General features: G+C 67.1%; 7 protein-coding genes across 7 annotated transcripts; 2 read left to right on the plus strand and 5 right to left on the minus strand.

The window, feature by feature from the left end:
• Positions 1–132: 132 nt before the first annotated feature.
• On the minus strand, positions 133–2,184 carry RHOBADRAFT_66690 (uncharacterized protein). Its single transcript, XM_018419044.1, has 8 exons — positions 2,130–2,184; positions 1,775–2,066; positions 1,682–1,707; positions 1,555–1,613; positions 971–1,486; positions 594–901; positions 397–499; positions 133–315 (listed from the first exon to the last, which is right to left on the minus strand). Exons 2-8 carry the CDS (start codon positions 2,043–2,045, stop codon positions 234–236), a joined length of 1,365 nt encoding a protein of 454 aa, XP_018270013.1. The 5' UTR covers positions 2,046–2,066; positions 2,130–2,184; the 3' UTR covers positions 133–233.
• On the minus strand, positions 133–9,258 carry RHOBADRAFT_54547 (uncharacterized protein; the record flags this gene model as incomplete). The annotated part of the gene is made up of 29 exons (XM_018417376.1): positions 133–315; positions 397–499; positions 594–901; positions 971–1,486; positions 1,555–1,613; positions 1,682–1,707; positions 1,775–2,066; positions 2,130–2,458; positions 2,757–2,812; positions 2,885–3,048; positions 3,127–3,229; positions 3,327–3,634; positions 3,714–4,229; positions 4,300–4,358; positions 4,424–4,449; positions 4,521–4,812; positions 4,884–5,230; positions 5,297–5,307; positions 5,657–5,723; positions 5,798–6,024; positions 6,091–6,230; positions 6,309–6,454; positions 6,519–7,064; positions 7,130–7,256; positions 7,335–7,639; positions 7,706–7,793; positions 7,878–8,234; positions 8,310–8,731; positions 8,796–9,258. The coding sequence occupies 20 exons, from the start codon at positions 9,256–9,258 to the stop codon at positions 2,967–2,969; spliced, it is 4,632 nt and encodes a 1,543-aa protein (XP_018270012.1). The 3' UTR covers positions 133–315; positions 397–499; positions 594–901; positions 971–1,486; positions 1,555–1,613; positions 1,682–1,707; positions 1,775–2,066; positions 2,130–2,458; positions 2,757–2,812; positions 2,885–2,966.
• A 286-nt stretch (positions 9,259–9,544) lies between these two features.
• On the minus strand, positions 9,545–10,831 carry RHOBADRAFT_37839 (uncharacterized protein; the record flags this gene model as incomplete). The annotated part of the gene is made up of 5 exons (XM_018413467.1): positions 9,545–9,692; positions 9,786–10,034; positions 10,100–10,251; positions 10,348–10,662; positions 10,730–10,831. The coding sequence occupies 5 exons, from the start codon at positions 10,826–10,828 to the stop codon at positions 9,545–9,547; spliced, it is 963 nt and encodes a 320-aa protein (XP_018270014.1).
• A 504-nt stretch (positions 10,832–11,335) lies between these two features.
• Positions 11,336–13,835, plus strand: RHOBADRAFT_45258 (uncharacterized protein; the record flags this gene model as incomplete). The annotated part of the gene is made up of 10 exons (XM_018414569.1): positions 11,336–11,490; positions 11,644–11,888; positions 12,070–12,328; positions 12,407–12,526; positions 12,591–12,713; positions 12,790–12,882; positions 12,995–13,186; positions 13,264–13,403; positions 13,524–13,640; positions 13,720–13,835. The coding sequence occupies 10 exons, from the start codon at positions 11,336–11,338 to the stop codon at positions 13,833–13,835; spliced, it is 1,560 nt and encodes a 519-aa protein (XP_018270015.1).
• A 190-nt stretch (positions 13,836–14,025) lies between these two features.
• RHOBADRAFT_54549 (uncharacterized protein) lies at positions 14,026–15,942 on the minus strand (the record flags this gene model as incomplete). The annotated part of the gene is made up of 9 exons (XM_018417377.1): positions 14,026–14,226; positions 14,317–14,377; positions 14,460–14,522; positions 14,608–14,803; positions 14,866–14,926; positions 14,992–15,022; positions 15,097–15,327; positions 15,401–15,767; positions 15,852–15,942. The coding sequence occupies 9 exons, from the start codon at positions 15,940–15,942 to the stop codon at positions 14,143–14,145; spliced, it is 1,185 nt and encodes a 394-aa protein (XP_018270016.1). The 3' UTR covers positions 14,026–14,142.
• Positions 15,943–17,902: 1,960 nt separating this feature from the next.
• RHOBADRAFT_45261 (uncharacterized protein) lies at positions 17,903–19,626 on the plus strand (the record flags this gene model as incomplete). The annotated part of the gene is made up of 6 exons (XM_018414570.1): positions 17,903–17,919; positions 18,283–18,407; positions 18,472–18,480; positions 18,576–18,905; positions 18,995–19,272; positions 19,360–19,626. 6 exons carry the CDS (start codon positions 17,903–17,905, stop codon positions 19,624–19,626), a joined length of 1,026 nt encoding a protein of 341 aa, XP_018270017.1.
• A 285-nt stretch (positions 19,627–19,911) lies between these two features.
• RHOBADRAFT_45262 (uncharacterized protein) lies at positions 19,912–20,292 on the minus strand (the record flags this gene model as incomplete). Its single annotated transcript, XM_018414571.1, has 2 exons — positions 19,912–20,127; positions 20,254–20,292. The coding sequence occupies 2 exons, from the start codon at positions 20,290–20,292 to the stop codon at positions 19,912–19,914; spliced, it is 255 nt and encodes an 84-aa protein (XP_018270018.1).
• Positions 20,293–20,435: the final 143 nt, after the last annotated feature.

The raw sequence follows: 20,435 nt of genomic DNA on the forward strand, positions 1-20,435 counted from the left end.
TGAGCGGTGGAGGAAGAGCGAGGAGAGCGTCGCTCGCTCGAACGACCTTCGTCTTCATCAGGCCACGACCCGAATCCGGGGTGTTTCGCCTTTTTTGATCGCAGCTGGCCTCTCGTACGACGCGAGCCACAGAACGGGTCACAGAAAAGTGTTCTCGTTGCGGGTCGCCTCCTCTAATCGCCCGTTCTCGCCTCGCCTCCCGACCGACCACCTCCCTCGACCTGTCGACACGCTCAGGCCGCCTGCCACCCCTCCGTGTTGCGCAAGAGCTTGTAGAAGAACCGCACGCCCGTCAGGTGCGCGTCGATGTGGATCCTGCGAGCGCGACCAAGGCGAGTCAGTCGAGAGCTCGAGGAGGTTGCAGGACGAGAGAGGGAGAGGGAGGAGGAGACGGACCGCTCGTCGACCGTGTGGAAATTCTTGATGAGGTCGAGCGAGCCGGGCACGAAGCGGTAGATGTGCCGCGAGAGCGGCCACGAGTACTTGGTGTCGGTGTTGGCTGCGGCACGCGAGTCGAGGAAAACGACGAGAAGGGTCAGTTCTCGCTCCTGCTCCCCTGCTCCTCAAGAGAGAGAGAAGGTTCGAGGACGCACCGACCATGCCGCTCGGCGCGACGACAGCGCCCTCCCAGATGTGCCTCGTCGTGCCAGCCATGAGCTCCCACGCGTCGCCATCGGTCGGCGTGAGCGGCGCGGGCTCGATCGCGCTCGTGCCCACCATCGACAGGCGCACGACGTTGTTGTCGACCTTGGGGTGCGAGCCGTAGCTCGAAAAGGTGAGGTTGAGGTCGGCGACGACGGGCTCGAGGATCGACGAGATGTGCTCGAGCGTCGAGTTGACCGACGAGAGAAAGTCGATGCGGTAGTTGACCGACGCCGAGGCGTACTCGGGAAGCGCGTTGCTGCGAGCGAGGGGAAGAGAGTGTCAGGACGAGGTGCGGGAAGAGGGAAAGGAGGAAGAGGGAACGCACAGCTTGACGCCGCCCTCGATGAGGTCGACCGCCTGCGTCGTGCCGAGGAACGCCCTCGCGATCGGGTCCTGCTTGGCCATCTCGAGCCCAATATTCTTCCACTGCTTCGGGTTGCGGATGCGCCGGCGCCACTGCTTGTCGACGTCGCCGTGGTCGGCCGCGCACTGGAGCTGCTGCAGGAGCGGGTTGCCCTTCTGGAGGAGCGGCGTCGCCGGGTGCGCCTCGAGCGCCGTGATGCACTGCGCGAGGACGCCGATGCCCGTGTGGGCCGACAAGGGCACAGACGAGTGGCCGCCCGTCGTGAGGACCTCGATCTGGACGCTGACGGCGCCCTTCTCGGCCATGCCGAACCGCGCAAACGGCACGCCGTACGCCGTGTCGACGCCCGTGAAGCCCTCGTCGAGCACGAGCGCGACGCCGTCCTTGCCGTAGCGCGACTCGATCGTCGACGCGAGGTACGCCGCCGAGCGGTGGCCGCCAATCTCCTCGTCGAACCCGGACGAGAGGATGATGGTCCTGAGGGCGCGCGCGACGGGTCAGTGTGGGCACGCGCGCGTCGAGAGAGAGGGAGGAAGGGGACGCACCGAGTCGGCGTAAAGTCGTCCTCGATGAGCCTGTCGAGCGCGGCAAAGAGGCCGATGAGCTGCGGGCGCAGGGGGCGGGAGAGTCAGTACCCGGCTGAAGCGACGAGACGTCGATGCAGCGACGCACCGTGTTCTTGCAGTCGGCGACACCACCTGCAGAGAGTTGTCCGAGTCAGTGACGGTCCGGGGGCTGCGGCGAGGGGAAAGACGGGCGACGCACGGCCCCAGATCCAGCCACTCTCGTCGAGGTGGGCGTCGAACGGCGGGTACGTCCACTGGTCGATGGTCGACGGGTTGACGGGGACCGTGTCCTGGTGCGCCATGAGGACGACAGGCTTGAGGTGCTCGTCGGTGCCCTTCCACGTCAAGAGCAGGCCCCACTTCTGGATCTTCTCGACGTCGAGTTTCGAGTAGACGCGCGGGAACGTTTGCTCGAGGTAGGCGTGCAGGTTGCCCATGACGTCGAAGCGCGGGTCCTCGGGCCCGGCCATGTCGTCGAACGACTCAGTGCGCTGCGCGTTCGAGAAGGTTAGGAACGAGTGGGAGGAAGCGAGGAGGAGGACGATGGGACGCACAATGCGGACGGCACCCTGGAGGCGCTCGATGGCCTTCTGCTTGTACTCGTCGTCCTGCTCGGGGCGCCAGTCGGGCCCGACATTCCTGGCCTCGCTCTGGCCGGGGCAGCTCGCGCCGAGGATCGAGACGGGGCGGTCGGCAGAGGTCGAGGGGGCGAGCCAGCTGAGGTGGTCGAGCTCTTGGCGCGGGAACGACAGGTAGAAGGCGAGGGGGAGCAAGACCAGGAGCGCTGCGAGGCGGACGCGCGAGGTACGAGTCGCGGAGGGCGATGAAGACGAGGTGGGGAGGGCGGGCTCTCCTGCGAGCGGGAGGACCTCGGGGCGACCCACTGCGTGGTAAGGGCCTGTCAGTTGCGTCCATGCATGCGGCAACGGGCGCGCTCACTCGTTGCGAGAGGTTGTGGGGAAGGGAGAGGACGAGCCGACGGCTCGCTCGGGTGAAACGGCGCGACAGCTGGCTGTCACGTCGCACGGGGCTGCTCTTCGCGCAAGCAGAGCATACGGGTTGTTGTGTCGAGAGCAACCCAGAAGAGCGTCTCGCTCAGGCAAAGCTGTCACGACTTTCGTCGTCTCGCTCACGACGCTCGCTCTCACGCTCTCTCGCACTCGCGCGCCGCTCACTGCAACAGATCTCGTCGTTCCACGGGCTCGATACGGACTTGTGCGGCTCGGGGAAGGGAACGCTGCGTCGGCGGAGAGAAGGACAAGGTCAGGAACCGATCCGACCGTCCGAGAAGAGGGAAGAAGGGGCGCACCTCTATGTACGACTCGCGCCGCTCTGGCCCGTGCCGACGAGCTGCGGACGACGCTGCGCCGCCTGCGGGCGAGCCCAGCCGCTCAAGGTGCCCGCCACGTTGCGGTGTTGCGCAATAGCGTGTGGAAGAAGCGGATCGTCGAGATGTGCGCGTCGATGTGGATGCTGTGGCGGACGAGGAAGCGAGTCAGGCACGCTCGACGGTGATGCACGAGGAGGGAGAGGACAGAGGGGAAGACGCACCGCTCGTCGACCGTGTGGAAGCCCTTGATGAGGTCGGTCGAGGCCGGCACGAACCGATAGATGTGGCGCGTCAAGTTCCACGTGTGCTTCGTGTCGGTGTTGGCTGTCGGTCGAGAGGAGCGTCAGGACTGGGTCGTCGAGTCGAGGCCTGGCGGGGCGGGAGAGAGAGAGAGAGAGAGGCGGGGAGAGAGAGGACGCACCGATCATGCCGCTCGGCGCGACGACGGCGCCGGGCCAGACATGCCTCGTCGTGCCCGCCATGAGCTCCCACACGGCGCCCTCGGTCGGCGTGAGCGGTGCCGGCTCGATGCCGCTTGTGCCAAACTGCGACAGCCGGACGACGTTGTTGTCGACCTCGGGGTGCGTGCCGAACGGCGCAAAGACGAGGCCGAGCGAGGTAACGACGAGTTCGAGGATGGACGCGATGTGCTCGAGCGTCTCGTTGACCGACGACTGGAAGTCGATGCGGTAGTTGATGAAGGCGGACGCGTACTCGGGGAGGGCGTTCCTGCGCGAGGGCCGAAGCGGGTGAGCGCGGCGATCGTCAGGGAGGAGGGAGGAAGGGAGAGAAGGAGAGAGAGACGCACAGCTTGATACCGCCGTCGATGAGGTCGACGGCCTGGGTCGTCCCGAGGAAAGCGCGGAAGATGGGGTCCTTTTTGGCGAGGTCGGTGCCGAGGCTCGCCCACTGGCTCGGGTCGCGCACGCGCCGGCGCCAGGCGTCGCTGACGTGGCCATGGTCGGCGGCACACTGCAGCTGCTGGAGCATGGGGCTGCCGGCGCGCAGGCCGGGCAAGAACGGGTGGTCCTCGAGCGCGACGATGCACCTCGCGAGGACGCCGATGCTCGTGTGCGGGCCCAGCGGGACCGACGAGTGCCCGCCGGGCATGAAGATCTCGATGTGCGCCGACACGGCGCCCTTCTCGGCGGTGCCGAACCGCGCAAAGGGCACGCCGAACACGGTGTCGACGCCGCCCGAGCCCTCGTCGACGATGAGCGCGACGCCGTCCTTGCCGTACCGCGCCTCGAGCTCGCGAGCGATCGGCAGGGCCGTACGACGCCCTCCGACTTCTTCATCGGCGCCCGACGAGATGATGATCGACCTGCAGGTGCGCAAAGGCAGAGGGAAAGTCAGTCACGGCGCCAAGGCTCGAGAGAGGACCGAGGGCGCACCGAGTTGGCGTGAACCCTTCCTGGATGAGCTTGTCGATTGCTGCAAGGGCGCCGACGAGCTGCAGAGGATGTCAGTCGCGAAACGATGAGGGCTCTCGAGAGGGGAGCAGGACGAGGGGCGCACCGTGTTCTTGCAGTCGGCCGATCCTCCTGCGCACGTGATTCGGCTCGTCAGTGACGTGCTTAGGATAGAGAGAAAGCGCAGAGAACGGAGGACGCACGGCCCCAAATCCAGCCTTGCTCGTCGTACAGGCCCGAGAACGGCGGGTGCGTCCAGCGCTTGGCCGTGACGGCGTTGACGGGGACGACGTCTTGGTGGGCCATGAGGACGACAGGCTTGAGCGACGAGTCAGAGCCCTTCCACGTGAACAGGAGGCCCCACTGGGCGACGGTCTCGACGTCCAGGGTCGCGTACACGCGCGGGAACGTCTGCTCGAAGTAGGCGTGCAGGTCGCCCATGATGGCGAAGCGCGGGTCGTCGGGTCCGAGCATGTCGTCGAACGACTCGGTCGGCTGTTGCGAGGTTGCAGAGGTCAGTGAGCGGGCTCTGCCGGAAAGGGAGGGGAGGGAAAGGGTCGACGCACGATGCGGACGGCGCCTTGGAGCCGCTCGACGGCGAGCATCTTGTACACCTCGTCGTCTTCAGGTCGCCAGTCGACGCCGACATTGAGCGGCTCGACGACGGCCGGGCAGCTGACGCCCTCGAGGACGAGCGGGGCGGTGTCGACGACCTCGCTCGTCGAGAACCGGCTCGCGGCCCAGTCGCGTACTGAATCGATGCGCTGCAGCTGGCTGAATAGGACCGACAGGGCGAGCGGCAGGAGGAAGATGAGGGGCGTGAGGCGAGAGCGGGTCGGATGCGGGGCAGTCGACGAGGATGCTGCTGCCGGCGCCTGGTCCGAGGTGGAGCGAGGACGAGCCGACTGGTTCACTGTGGGCGCACGTAGCTGTCAGTCAGGGCACACCGCATCGAGGCTGGGACGAGAGGGAGACGCACTCGTCGTCGTGCTTGATGAGGACGAGGGAGGACGAGGACTGCCTCTCGGGCGGACATGCACGCCGAGCACCGAGCCGAGCCACGACTTGGAAGCTTCGTGCGCGTCCCACGGCCCGACGCAGAGGTTGCACGGGACGAGGACGATCCCCCTCAACAGGAAGCCCGGCCGAGCCTCCCTCGCACTCTCGCAGGGAGAGGCAACAGAAGACACAATTGCCAAGGGGGAATCTACAGCGAGCCGAGGGTATGAACAGCGAGGACGAGAGGGTATCGGCGAGGACGAGGAGGAGGGGAAAGGGGCGACGACGACGACGACGACGACAGGTTCAGCCGGCGACGCCGGTCGCGACGACGCGAGACTTGATGAACAGCGTCGAGTACAGGTGCTGGTCGCCCATGCCGTCGTACAGCGGGAGGTGGCGGTACCCTGCAACGCCAAGGGGTCAGCGCTCGTTCCCCCTCCTCCTCCACGACTCGAGAGAGAAGCGAGAGGGGACGCACCGGGCATGAGTGCGCCGACACCGATCGTGTAGGCGCCGACGCTGTCGCCCTTGCCCTCGTCGAGCGCCGCCTTGACGTTGCCCTTGGCGTTGAGGACCTCGAACCGGACAAAGGCGAGGTCGAGCATGCCCGGCGACGGGTGCGACGAGAACGTGAACGAGAACTGCGACGCCGACGTCGGCGACGTGCTCGACGCTGCGCGAAAGGTCGGGTTGAAGGCGTTGCCGCTGCGCACGAGACGAGGTCAGACTTGTCGCTGAGGGCGTAGAAGAAGGAGGGAGAGCTCGACGCACAGGACGACCGGCGTGCGGCGCTTCTGCATGCCGACGACGCCTGGGACGAACAGCGACACCTCGACGAACGGGTCGAGCACGCACGCGTCCATGTCGCTGCCCGACCCTCGAGGACGAGGAAGCTGCTGTGCCGAAATGACCTGCGCGCGTGCTCGCAACGAGTCAGGGCCGCCGCCTCGGGTCGGGGCCTGGGAGATAGAGAGGACGAGCCGGCGCACCTCGATGTCGAGGCGGTACTTTTCGGACCGCAGCGACGCGACCTTGTCCTTCTCGGCGCCCTTCTTGCGCAGAAAGTCGGGCTTGAGGACGTACCCGCACCGAGCCGCACGCGCAAACATGGCCGAGTTGAGCTCCATGCCGACATCTGCACGACGAGGCTGGTCAGGGGTCGTGCTCGGCCCGTCGACGAGAGAAACAGGGGGGCGCACCGAACGTCTGCCAGTTGAGCGCGACGAGCTGCACGCCGGCGGCCCACATGTGGTGCGGCGCAAAGTTGCTGCTTGTGAGCCGGCTGCCCTTGGGGTACGCCCTCGTGAGGTGGGCGCGGTTGTGCGCAACAAAGTCCTGGCGGGTCGCCTCGTCGCGCAGCATCTTTGCGAGGCGCGTCTCGCCGAGCGAGATGACGTGCGTCGCGGCGTACTTTTCCTTCTTGTTGAACCCGCGTGCCTTGACGCCGACCGTGTAGACGAGGAGGCTCGCGAGCGCGTGCGACATGGCCATGTCCTTGGGCTTGGCCGGCAAAGTCGGCGTCGGCGGCCCGAGCGACGGCGGCGACAGCATGGACGGCATGTTGGGCGGCGACACGGACAGCTCGCTGCCGGTGATGGTGCTCGACGGTGCCACGAGGCTCGACGGGACAGGTACAGGCTGCGAGCCGACGGACGAGATGGACGAGCGCGAGCTGCGGCCGCGCAGGATGGGCGGTCGGGTCGAGCTGCTGTCGCTGCCGCGGAACTGGCGGATCGCGCGATAGACTGCGTCGTGCGAGAGTGTGAGCTGTGTCTGTCCGTGGCTCGTCGAGAGAGAGAGAGGGACGCACACTTGCTGTTCTTGAAGTCGCCGTCAGAGCTCGACTGGGACGACACCTCGCTTGACGACGAGTCGCCGCTCGGGACCAGCTTAACGGGGAACCCGTTCTCGTTCGACGTCATGAACTTGTTCTTGGCCTGCAGGAGGACGCTCGAGGCGAGTCAGGTCACGCCGCTCGAGCACGCGAACGAGAGAAAAGGGGAGGGGGGACGCACCTTGAGGAGGAACTTGCCGCGCAGGTCGTGTGGGCTCGGGAGCTTGTCGACCTCGGCGTCGGCCTCCATCTCGTCGAGCCGTCTGCTGACGAGGCGGTCGCCGAGCGTGTCGTGCAGGATGGCGGCGAGCTTGTCCTGCTGGTCGAGCTCGCAGTGCACCTCGACGCTGAGCACGACCGGGTACGGCGACGCGAGGAAGGCGTACTGCGCGATCGCCTGGAGCACCATGCGGACGGGGATCTTGGTCGTCAGGGTGTGGCCGTGCGTGACGGCCGGCTCGCCGTTGTCGCCGTCCCACACGTCGACTGCGCGCACGAACGAGAGGGTCAGTTCCGGCTCTCGACGAGGAGTGAGGGGGACCGAGGACGCACGCTCGACACTGCGACAGCCCTGCTGGAGCGCCCGGATGTAGCCCTCGACCGTGCTCTGGCCCTGGAACTGGCTGCCGATGAGGTACGTCTGCGCACGGGCTCGAAAGGGTCAGTGTCGCCCTCGCACGGGACGACGATGACGAGAGAGAGGAAGAGCGCGCGTGGGACGCACGTTGTGGCTCGAGCTGATAAAGTACTCGGGCAAGGGCCTGGTCATGTCCTGCTTCGACTCGTCCTTGATGGCCGCGTTGTCGGACGACATTAGGAACGAGACAAAGCCGTCGAGCGTGACGAGCGGTCGCTCGCCGGGCGACGCGTACTTGCTGAACGTCTTGTCGATCGTCTCGTCCGACGAGATGCCCTGCGTCTCGCGCAGGAAGGCGGTCCATGCCGCCTCGTCGAACCCGCCCGGTTGGTCGACGCCGACGACGGTGCGGTAGATCTCCTCGATGTCGGCGCGGCGCTTGAGCAGCTTGACGAACGTCTGGAACGCCTTGAAGTCGAGAAAGTCGTTCGGGGCGGCCGAGCGCTGCGCGGGAGGTGCGCTCGAGCGAGGTCAGTCGGGACCAAGGAGGAAGACGCAGAGGGGGGAGCGAGGACGCACCTGAAACGCCGCACTGATCTCGCCCTTGCTCATGCCCATGCCCAACCGCGCGCAGAGCTGATGCACCTCGACCTCGTGCACGACGCGGTCGGCCTCCTCGGGCGGGACGTCGTGCGCGCTCGAGCCGCCCGAGATGCCCTTGGCGAGCCGGCCCTCCTTGAAGCCCTCGAGCGTCTTCTGGACGAGGTCGAGGTCGTGCGGCGACAGGGCGATAAAGTGCACGAGCTTGTACGACGGGCTGCCGGCGACCGAGCTGAGGAACCCGGACGAGGGCGGCGCGGCGTAGATGACGGTCATCCAGCGCGGCTCGACCGACGGCGGGAGGTGGAGCGAGGTGCGGTAGGGCGAGCCGGCCGAGGCGAAGCGCAGGTCGCGGATGCGGGACAGCGGGACCGAGGCGTAGTTGGGCGAACGCGAGAAGCCTGCGGTCGACGAGGCAGAGTCAGTGCATGACGACGAGGCGGCGAGGACGGTCGAGGGACGCACCGAGTCCGGGTCCATTCTTCTCCCAGCACAGCCTGACGTCCTGCCCGCCGACGACGCCGATCCCAACCTCGAGGCCCATCTCGCCGTCGTCGGGCGTCTCGCTCGCGAGCTCGAGCCAGACCCTGCGCGGCTTGACGCGGCGCGCGCTCTTGGCCGACACCTTGAGCATTTCCATGCCGGGCTTGACGAGCTCGACGGGGATGCAGAACGTGCCCGGCTGGCGGGACGACGAGGAGGAGCGAGAGGTGAGCCGAGGGGGCGGTGCCGGCGGGGCGAGGTCGGCGAGCGCCTCGCTGACGACAAGCCAGTCGCCTCCAGGGCCGTGCGACGACTGCTCTGCGGTGCCGTGTGCCGGTCCCGCACTCGCGGCGGTCGCCGTTGTCGGCGTCGAACGTTCATCATCTCGGGGAAGTTGAGGGGCGACTGTGGGCTCGCACGGCGCGGCAGAGGGCGGGTCGGGCATGCTGGGTGGCCACAGGTGGGTCTGCTGGCTCTTTGAGCCTGCTTCACGCCATGCGCGGCGGTTGCGAGGCGAGGTTCCGAGCCGGACCTTGACCTCGAGGCGCTCGTTGCCTCCTCCGTGCTCGTGACGCGCTCTCTGTTTGCCACGAGGGAAGCCTGCAGGCTCGTCCCAGTACTCTGCGCTCGAGATCAGAACCGCACTGCCAGGCTCAACCGGACTTTCCGCTCCCACCTCGCAGCTCGCTCCGACTCTCGCTCGAGAACGTCTCGCATTGCATCTCGACGCTCTAGTACGGCAGCAGTCCGACGAGCTTGAGCAGCTGCTCCGTCTCGCGCGGCTCCTCGAGCGGCCGGTCGTGGTCGCGCGGGTCGTCGACACCGTTGCGCTGCGGGGGACCGTACTCGTTGCGTGGCACGACGACGAACGGCGCGGGCCTGTTTCGGCGCGCATGGAGGAGTGGTCAGGTCGAGAGAACTCGTCGAGCTCGGCGGCGGAGAGAGAAAGAGAGAGGAGAGAGAGGGGCGCACCAGTGAGTCGTCGCCCGCCGCTTCTCCCAGCAGTCCCTCCTCTTGGCCAGCACCTCGTCGCTCGCCATGCTCCTCGGCGCGTAGCACGCGTACACGACGACGCGCACCTGGTCGGCCGTCGGCGAGCGATTCCAGTGGATGAGGCGCGAGTCCCACAGGACGAGGTCGCCCGGCGCCGACTCGACCTTGACCTCGACGACGCCGGGCTGTCGCTTGAACCACGCGAGGTCGGCCGGCGTAAAGGTGTAGCTGTGCGAGGGAGAGCTGTCGTCAGTGACGAATTCGATCAGGGCCGGGGAGCGAGAGAGACGGACTAGTTTCGAGCGCCCCAGTCCTGGTCCGGCTTGACGCCGCCCGTCTCGGCGAAGAACTGCGGCAGGAGCTTGTGCGAGCCCTTGAGGACGACGAGACCGCCGTCGAGTGGCCCGCTCTTGGTCATGGCGAGGAGACCCTGCGCGAGCTCGAACTGCAAAGCGGGACGGCTGGCGGTCGAGGAGGGGAGTGGGGTTGGGGACGAGGTCAGTGACGACCTTGCGGGAGAGACAGAGGACGTGATCGAGACGCACTCGGTCGGTGCCGGCTGCTGATCAATGTGTGGCCACGGTGCCGCCGGCTCGAGGTCGGTGCGCCCGTGTGGCCCGACCGGGAGCGAGAAGTTGACGGCGTCGAACGACGCGAGGAGCTCGTCGGTGCCCCACAGCGCCTCGAACGTCTCGAGGACCTTGGGCTCGAGGCGCGCGTCCCACACCCACGCCTCGTGCGAGACGCCGTAGTCGTTCACGAGGCCGTTCTCGCCGACGGGCAGGTGGTCGGCGGTCCAGGTCGCCTTGTCGTCCTTGTCGAAGCCGAACTGGCGGGCCCAGGCGAGAGCTCGTTGCTGCGTGTACCGCTCTGCGTCAGTCGAGGAGGGCAAGGAGAGGGGAGGAGAGGAGAAGCTGGCGCACCTCGTACTGAGCCGCTCGCTCAGGAGGGACCGCGCCCTTGACGACCGCAAAGCCGTACTCGTCCAGGTCGCGCTTCCACACAGGCGTAGCGTCGGGCATGTCGATCGGGGCAGAGCGCTGCTCGAGCGGCCGAGGGTTATTGGCGAGGAGGGAGAGTGTCATGCGAGCTGCAGGGGCAAGGTGGCCGAGTCAGTTCTGGACAGGCCGTGGTCACGTTCGCGCCGCCTCGACTGCGCAGGGCATCGTGGGCGTACCTCGAGAGCTGGTTGCGGCGCGGTGGACGGCGAGGGAGGGTCGAGACGAGGGTCGAGTCGGAGGCTGGCAGAGCGTGCGGCGAGCTGGCGTGCGGCGGTGACGCGGATCGGGAGCTGAGCGCAGGTCTGGCGCACTCGGTAGCTCTATACAAGAGAGCGGTGGAGCAGATGGAGAGGCTGGTGTGCTGGTTCTCGCAAGCAACCGGCACCGGGCCGGGCGCGGGCGAGAGTCTTCCGACTCCCCCGATCACACCTCTCGCCCTCTTTGTCCAGCTCCCTCTCGCTCCTTCTCCTGCTACCCGTGTGCACTCGCTGCAGTGCGGCCCGGCGACTCGCAACACCCGCCACCACCATGCGCCTCAACCTCACCATCCTCGCGCCCAAACCGCCCGCTTCGGCCGAGTCCGCTCCGCCGGTCAACAACGCCCACGAGCAGTGGTACCGCGACCCGGGCTTGCGCAGGCTCAACATGCACGCCGCCGTGCTCCTCCTTGGCTCCTTCGTCTGGTGCGTCCGCTCCATCTCGCACCTTCCTCGTCGACTGTGTCGGGAGGCGTCTCGTGGCACGACGGCGTCGCCCTCGCTCGCCGCGTCGACGTCGTGAGCCGATAGATGAGCGCACTACACGACCAGACACTGACCCTCAACACTTGTCCGCAGCGGGTACGACGGCAGCGTCCTCAACGCCGCCCTTGGCCTCCCGGCCTTCCTCGACGACATGGACAACCCCGACGCGAACAAGCTTGGCCTCATCTCGTCCGCCATCTCGCTCGGGTACCTCATCGGCTTCTTCCCTTCCAGCTGGGCCGGCGACCGCTGGGGCCGCAAGCTTCCCCAAATCTTCGGCTCGGCCGTCGTCGTCGTGGCCGTCCTGCTACAATGCTTCCTCGTCGGCGGGTGGAAGTGTGCGTCACACTTTCTCTCGCACACACCCTCTCTCTCGTCCGCGCGAGCTGCCGAGCGGACCGGCGCGCCGAGTCGAGGCAGCGTCGGTCAGGCTCGAGTCGATTCGGCGGCTCGAGCGCGCGCATAGCAGCCTCTCGCGAGCGAGGAGCACGCCCTGACGCACCCTCCTCGCTCACGCAGTCTTCGGCGCCCGCATCCTTCTCGGTTTCGGCGCCGCCTTTCCCCTCACCCTCGGCTCGGCCCACCTGTTCGAGCTCGCGCACCCTCGCCAAGCCGCCGAGTTTGTCACCTTCTTCGGCGCGTTCTACTGGGTCGGCGCCGTCACGGCCGCGTGGTGCACGTACGGCTCGGCGTTCCTGTCGAGCAACTGGAGCTGGCGGCTGCCGTCCCTCCTGCAGGGGCTCGCGTCGCTCGTCCAGCTCGCGTCCCTCTGGTCCGTGTACGTCGTCCCTTCCTCGTGCTCTCCCTGTTCTGTTCCTCTCGCCGACGACGCACTGACTAGTTGGCTCTCCTGCAGGCCCGAGTCGCCGCGTTGGTTGTGCGCCCAGGGCCGCACTGACGAGGCGCACACGATCCTCGCGACCTACCACGCCAACGGCGACCATGAGGACGAGCTCGTCCTCTCCGAGATGGCTCAGTACGTCAAGAACGTGTCTTTAATTCCTCCCTCGACGTCCACTGACTTGTGCGCCCTCGCGCAGGATCAAGGCGGCGCTCGAACTTGAGAAGGTCAGCTCGTCGTTCGGTTACTTGGACTTCCTGCGCACCAAGGCCAACCGCTACCGCCTCTTCATGGCGATCTGGATCGGCGTCATCGTTCAGTGGTTCGTCACGACCGTTCATCTCGCTCTCTGCGGCTCTCGTCCTTCCTCGCTGACTCGGACGGTTGCGGAACCACAGGGTCGGAAACGGCGTCTACAGCTACTACCTCCTGCCAGTACTCGAGAGTATCGGCATCGCCGGCTCGGCGCAGCAGCAGGGCATCAACGGCGGGTGCGTCCCCCTTCCTTTCCCCTTCTTCCTCGACGCGCTCCACGAACTAGCCTCCTCCTCTTGTCCATTCGTCTCCTGCCCCTCATACTGACTCGTGCACTCTCTCACACAGGCTCCAGATCTTCAACCTCGTCATCTCGGTCATCGCGAGCGTCTACATCCAGCGCTTCTCGCGCCGGTTCATCTGGCTCTTCTCGACGTGCGGCATCCTCCTGTGCTACTCGATGTTCACGCTCGCGACGGCGAGGTTCAACAGCACGGGCGACGTTCATGCGGGACGAGCGGCGGTCGCGCTCATCTTCCTGTGCGTCCTCACTTGCCGCCTGGCTTCCTCCCTCTCGCGGCCGCGACTGACGCACACCCTCTCGTCGTTGCTCGCAGGTACTCGGCCTTCTACGACGTGGCGTACTCGGTCCTCTTCTACTCCTACGTGATCGAGCTCCTGCCCTATCGATGCCGCACGCGTGGCATGGCCCTGTGCCTCTTTGCCGACTACGGCGCGCTCTTCTTCAACCAGTACAGTGCGTCACGCCTGTTCCTCCCACGCATCGAGCCCGCCTCCCAAGCCCAGCAGAGCGTCGATGACTGATTCTCTCGGCCTCCCTCTCGCCCTCGTCCTCGCCTCGCCGCACCCCGCACAGTCAACCCGATCGGCTTTGACCGCCTCGGCACGTCCTACTATTACCCGTACATCGGCGTCATCGCCGTCAACCTCGTCGTCGTCTACTTCCTCTTCCCCGAGACGGCCGGCCTCACGCGTGCGCTCACATTTCTCCCTCCTCCACCAAGTCGGCCTTCCCAAACTGACACTCTCGCACGCCCCGGACCCGCTCGCAGTCGAGCAGTCCGCCGCGCTCCTCGACGACGACGACGCCAAGGAGCGCATCGACGAGGCCGGCGTCGCGGCCATCAAGGACCTCGACGACGCGGCGAGCAAGGTCGACGAGGCCTGAGCGGGAACGTCGAGCTGCGATAGACGAGGCGGGTGGACGAGGCCGGATATGTTCAACTAGACTTTGCGGTGCAGGACGTGGCTAGAGCGAGGGCATGTAGACCAGGTGCTTGTACTTAGACGTTCAACACGCGCTTTTGAATATCTCGAGAAAGGAGCTCTCGCCGCGAGCTTTCGAGCCAGGACCGAGAGAGGGGAAAGCACTGCCACTGCAACTTCTGTTCATGCTCGTCGAGCTACATACAATTGGCCACGAGAGCTGCTGCCCGTACCGGCGAGCTGCTCGAGGCGAGGCGAGCGCGTGGCGCTCAGGCCTTGAACCCGCCGACGTTGTCCTCGCCGACGACCTGCTTGATGACCTCGAGGCCGGTCGACCACAGGTTGTCGATGAGCTGCACGCCACGAGTTCAAGAACAGTCAGTTCGTCGTCCTCGAAAAGCAGAGGAAGAGGAGCAGACGAGGGAAAAGCCGTCGCGACGCACCTCCTGGTCGCTCGCCTCGCTCGTCTCGCCGCCCTTCTGCGCCGGGTCGCTGAAGTAGGTGCTGCGGACGTGCGGCGAGTCAGTTCCTGCTCGTCAACGGCGCGTGGGGAGGCTGAAGGAGAGAGAGAGAGAGGGAGACGCGCCCGTTCTCGTACTTGGGGTCGCGCGCATCGGGAGCGGTCGCCGCCCAGAGCGCCGAAAGTGCACTGCATGCCGGACGCGATCCCCTCAGTCAGTCACTCGACCAGGAGAAGGAGAGTAGAGCCCGACAGGGCGAGAGCGTGCACGCACCCCTCGTCCGCCGCGCGCATGATGGGCCGCACAGCCGCCTCGACGAGGCCGCCGACGGCGTTGCCATACGCCTCCTTGTACTGGCGGGTCTGGCGTAGCTGCGAGAACGACAGGAGGTCAGGCTCGAGCGCGGGAAGAAGACCGGCGAGGGCGAGGGCGAGAGGCGGGAGAAGGGACTCATCAGTCGCGACGGCGCCTGCGAGAGGGGAGAGGGGCGTCAGTCGACGTGATAGGCCGCTTGAGAGAAAGGAGACGCACCAGGGTGGACAGAGTAGCCGAGGATCTTGGACGGCGGCGAGAGGTAGCGCTGGACGAGCGCCTGCGCGAGTGCGACAGCGTCAGTTTGGGTCGGGTTGATGCAGGTCGAGGAGAGAGAGAGCGCACCTTGGTGAGGAGAATCTGGCCGAGCTTCGTCCTGCAAGAACAGGGGAGGTTGGTGCCGCCAACTTCGACGAGAACGCGAGGGAGAGAGAAACGGCGGCGACGTACCGCGCATACAGGTTCTGCTGCCCGACGTCCTTCTTGAACTCGTCGACAGTGCGAAACTTGTCGCCGCCGAACGACTCGGACGGCCCGCCGAACGTGGTGCGGTGCAGCTCGCTCGCCTCGAGGACGACGCGCACGTCGGCGTCCGGGTGCTCCTTGGACGTCTTTTCGAGGACGGGGAGGAGGTGCGACAGGAGGAGCTGGTGCGACAGGACGTTGATCGTGAGGTGCGAGCTGCACAGGCGGATGAGGAGAGTCGGCGAGTCGTTCGAGAAGGAGGACACGAGAGAGAGAAAGGGAGACGCACTCGAACCCGTCGTCGGTCAGGGTGAACTTGTTGACGCCGAGCCCGGCGATGCCGAGGAACCCATCGAGGCGGTCGAGCGACCCAGCGAGGTCCTTTGCGACCTTGGCGACGGCCTTGAGGTCCTTGAAGTCGACGACGCGCGCTCGCACCTCGCCGCTCTCCTTGGCGCCGTCAGCCGAGTTGTCGGTCCAGGTGCCGAGGATCCCGCTGAAGCTGTCCTGGTAGTCCTGCGGCGCACGGGCGAGCTCGCCCGTCTTGATGTAGGCGACTGCAGCGTCGGCGGTCGCCTGCTGCGATCCGAGGATGGTGACGTCGGCGCCGTGCGAGTACAGGGTGCGCGACACGCTCAAGCCGATGCCGTTGGTGCCTGCGAGGTCGTGCACAGGTCAGTTACTCGCCCTGCCCTAGTGCGCGGGCGAGGACGCATTCAGGAGAGAGGGAGCGGACGGACCGCCAGTGACGATGTACTTGCGGCCGACGAGCTGCGGCACGTTCTGCTGGGCAAATTGGAGCGAGAAGATCTTGCCGACGATGGACGACATGTGTGCTGGTGCTGCGTGTGGTTGGAAGGAGAGCGAGAGAGCGCAGCCTTCGGAGGACGGCGAGCGAGTGAGCGAGAGGCGACGCGAGCGAAGTGGGGCGAGCATCGGCGGGGACGGGCGCTACGCAAGTCCAGCACGTGCGCAATTGTCGACTCGTAGGGCGGCGCCGGTTCGATCCTGCGTTCGGGCCCCGTCGAATCTCTCTCGACCGCTCTCGGACGGGCGAACAGACAGTAGTGCTTGACAGGGTGAGAGGGCGTCTACAGCAGAGTGCTAGACCATCGCTCGACAGAAAAGAGAACGAGACACGAGGCCAAAAGAGAAACGCTCCTCCTCGCCCAACCCACTCAAACCTTCTCCTGCCCCTCCTCCTCCTCACTTAGCGCCGCGTCCTCCTCTCCCTCGAGCCTCACCCGCCCCTCGCGCCTCCCCCTGACGGCCCTCACGAGCACGACGAGCGCCCACCCCGTCAGCACGAGCCGGAGCGCGGCCCACGCCCCGGCGCCGACGGGCGACGCGAGGAGCGTGCGCGCGGTGTCGAGGGCCGAATGGACGAGGCGCAACAGGGCGTGCGGGGCGTCGTCGTGGGCGTCGTGGTGGTCGTGCCGGTGGCGGTGATGGTGCGGACGACGGTGGTGGTGCTGCCCGTGCGCCTGCCCCGTGCGCGGCGCGCGCGCGCGCCCCTCGTCGCTCTCCTCGTCGACGAACCAGCGGTGCGGCACGCGCTCGCCGTCGTCGCAGGGGCGTGGTCGGCGCACGGGGCGCATCCCGAACGGCGGCGGCGGCGGCGGTGGGCCAGGCGGGCGAGGAGGGCCGCGAGGAGGGCCGTGAGGAGGGCCCGGCGGCGGCGGCGCGCGACCGTGCTCGTGTCCGGGGCCGTGCTCGAAAGGCGGAGGAGGAGGAAGGGGAGGCGGGCCGCGCCATTTGCCGTGCGTGGGCGGCGGCGGAGGAGGAGGAGGGGGAAGGCGATGATGCGGAGGCGGGCCGGGAGGAGGGTACGGGAAGTGGCCGTGCTCGGGCCCGTGAGGCGGTGAAGGGGGAGGAGGAATAGGGCGACGACCGTGCTGCGGGTGAGGCTCATCGCCCGAGACGAGGTCGTCGAGAAAGTCGTCGAACGTGGCGCCGGGGTCGTCCTCGCCCTCGTCGTTGCCGGCGACGGCCGCGTTGAAGCTCAGCTCCTCAACAGCAGCGATCTCGGCGCTGATGAGCTGCCCGACGAGGTCGCCCAGGGCGGCGGCACTAATCGGGACGTCGGCGTCCTTGAACGCCGCCGCGAGGACGGCGAGCTTGTCGAGCGGGCGCCCCGAGTCGGCGACGGCGCTGCTCGCCATGTCGGTCTCGTCGAGTACGAGTGCGCCGATGGCGGCGGCAGCGTCGGGCGCGGCGGTAGAGGCTGCGGCGAGCGCTGCGCAGCGGGCCAAAGGAAGGCTGTCAGTTTGGCGCACACTCGCCGACGAAGAAGACGAGGAAGAGGGCGTACCGAGTGCCGAGAGAACTAAAGACCCTGCTGCGACCTTCATGGCGACGTGAGCCTGAGAAAGGGCGAGTCGCGATCGTGCGGTATCGGCGAGGGCGCAGTCGAGCTGCGAAAGGGCGAGGGGGAGCGATAGGTTCAGTACTGTGGGCGAGGATCGAGAGAAGAGAGGAAGAGGGGTAAGACGCACCTGACGAGTCAGAGGTCGTGGCTGAGGAAGAAGAGCGAAAGCAAGCCGGAAGCAAGAAGGCGAGCGAGAGAAGCGAGGACGAGCGCGCAGCATCGAAGCTGCGTCGGGCCCCGACACCGAGCGAGCTTCGCAGGACCCTCGGTGCGGCCCGCCGACCCACTCAAGCAGCAGCACAGCCTGCTCAGAGCGCGCCCGCAGTGCCGCAGCGGTCGCCCAGGCTGTCGTCGCAGCGCATCGCCCTCATCGCTCGCAGGCGGGCGGTGACGAGGCGGGGTGGTCGGGGCGGCGGGTTGGCGATGGCGGTTCGACACAGGTGGGTCCTGCTGTAGGCTGAGAGTGCATTCGAGGTGTCGCTGGCCCAGCAGAGAGGGAGCGGAGGACCGGTTGAGCGAGAGCCGGGGAGCCGACCAGGCCGACGAGCCGACAACGACGGAGACGCTCGTCGTCCTCCTCTCCCCACACCGCTAGAGCCCAGCAGCTTGCCCCTGCCATCAAGAGCCGCTTCTCTCTGCTCCCGTCGCCGTCAAGCCAGACCCGCAACGCACCTCGCCGCCTCGTCCTCCTCCTCGACTCTCCGCTCCCCACTTTCCCGCCGACTCGCTCTCCCTATGTACGCCCCGCGCTGCCCTCCGGATCGACCGAGGACCGACAGCTGACAATGCTTGCCCGCACGCAGGAAGGCGTTCGTCATTGAGAAGTACATCCAGCCCGAGGAGCTGCCGACCCGGCTCGTCGAGTGGGACGAGCCAAAGCCCGCCGAGAACGACATCGTTGTCGATGTACACTACGCCGGCCTCAACTGTGCGTCCCCTTGATCCCCCTCGGACGTGAGAGCAGGCGACTGACCCCCTGGTCGCGTTCGCAGTCTTCGACAGTGCGTCCTCTCTCTCGGCGTCTCTCCTCACAACGCGCCTCTCCCTTTCGAGAGAGAGAGAGGACACGACTGACCCTGCGTGCCCTTCCCCACAGTCCTCCAGGTCCAGGGCAAGTACCAGAACAAGCCCGCGTTCCCCTGGATCGCCGGCTGCGAGTTCTCCGGCATCGTCTCGTCGTCGTCGCCCATCCCCGAGGGCTGCACCTACGTTCCGGGCGTGACGCGCGTCTTTGGCGCCGGCCAGGGCGCGTACGCCGAAAAGATAAAGGTCGACTGGCGCACGGTGATCGAGGTGCCCGAGCGCATGGCACTCGACGAGGCGGCGGGACTGTACATCACGGCGCCGACGAGCTATGCTGCGCTCGTCACGAGGGCCAACACGCAGCCCGGCGAATGGGTCCTCGTGCACGCCGCCGCCGGAGGAGGTGCGTCGAGCGTTCTCTCTCTCTCCCTCCTCTCCTTTCGAGGCCGCCCCGACTAACCCGCTCCTGCCCTCCACGCCCACACCCCGCAGTCGGTCTCGCCGCCGTCCAGATCGCCAAGGCCCTGGGCGCAAAGGTCATTGCGACCGCCGGCTCGCAGGCCAAGCTCGACGTCGCCAAGCGGTACGGCGCCGACTTTGCGATCGACTACCGCAAGGACGGGTGGCAGAAGGAGGTCATGGCCATCACCGAGGGCCACGGCGCCGACGTCGTGTACGACCCGGTCGGCATGATCGTGCCGAGCCTCAAGTGCATCGCGTGGAACGGCCGCCTCGTCGTCGTCGGTTTTGCCGCCGGCTCGATCGAAAAGGTGCGCCGCCCCGCTCTCTCTCTCTCTCTCTCTCTCGCTCGCCCTCGTCGTCCCGGATCTCACTGACGAGCCGCACGCGCACCCCAGATCCCGGCCAACCTGCTCCTGCTCAAGTCGGCGTCGGCCATGGGCGTCTTCTGGGGCGGCCTCACGTCGCGCACGCCCGAGGTCGTCCCGCAGACGTGGCTCGCGCTCCTCGACCTGCTCGACAAGGGCTCGGTCAAGGGCGCCGTGTTTGACAAGGTGTTTGACGGCCTCGAGAGCGTGCCAGAGGGCCTCAGGGCGCTCGGCGCGAGGGAGACTTGGGGAAAGGCTGTTGTCAAGATCAAGGGCGGCAGGGAGGGCAAGCTCTGAGTTGCGACGGCGGCGGGCGATGTAGAGCGCGACTGCAGTATGTATCAGGGTCTCTCTCGGTCGACGGGCGAGCCGCTTTTGGTGAGAGCCGAGAAGGGTCGTTCTCGCACTCGCTCTCTCACCTCGCTACTCTCTCGAAGGACCTGGAGAGGGACGACAAGCGATTGCAAGCGGCGACGACGACGAGCTACACACAGAGAGAGAGAAGGAGAGAGAGAGACTGAGAAAAGCGAGAGACCGTCAGAGCGCCCGACCTCCCCCTCCTCCGATCCGCTCCTCCCCCGCTCAGGCCGCGACACCGAGTCCGACACCCTCGCGCTCGCGCTCGCCAAACACGACGCAGTGCGCGTCGAACCCCCTCGTGCGGCACGCGGCCCGGCGTCCCAGCCACTCGCGCGTGCCGTCGACGCCGAACGCGTGCTTGTGCGCCGACACGTGCGCGGTGCAGGTGCAGGTCGTGCGCGGTGTAAGAGGGCGAGCGCGCGGTGCCATGGTCGGGGCCTGGAGGGCGGGGAGGCCGCGGACCGTGAGGGAGCGCGAGAGGAGGACGCCTGCGAGTGGGTGGGCGGAGGAGGAGGGTCAGTGCGGCTCAAGTAGGAGAGAAGGGGGAGGGGCGAGGGGACGCACCGACAGGGAGCTCGAGCTCGCCCTTGCCGCCACCGGCATCGATCGACACGAGCAGCCGGTGCGCGGCGGTCGAGGGAGCGAGGCGGTGCGGGTCGTCGAGGCGGTCGAGGGCAAGAGGGCCTTGGCGGGGGTGACGGTGCGGTCATGCCGAGCTTTGAGCAGCTCGGTACCTTTGAGAAGGA

This window comes from Rhodotorula graminis (genome assembly GCF_001329695.1).
Source record: "Rhodotorula graminis WP1 unplaced genomic scaffold RHOBAscaffold_9, whole genome shotgun sequence".
In the NCBI taxonomy this organism is placed as follows: Eukaryota; Fungi; Basidiomycota; class Microbotryomycetes; order Sporidiobolales; family Sporidiobolaceae; genus Rhodotorula; species Rhodotorula graminis.

Coding starts and splice junctions, on each gene's coding strand:
- RHOBADRAFT_66690 (XM_018419044.1), bottom strand. CDS start 2,045: ATGGCCGGGCCCGAGGACCCGCGCTTCGACGTCATGGGCAACCTGCAC. Junction 1,614..1,681: donor TCGCCGACTGCAAGAACACG/GTGCGTCGCTGC, acceptor CTGCGCCCGCAG/CTCATCGGCCTCTTTGCCGC. Junction 902..970: donor ATCGAGGGCGGCGTCAAGCT/GTGCGTTCCCTC, acceptor CCTCGCTCGCAG/CAACGCGCTTCCCGAGTACG.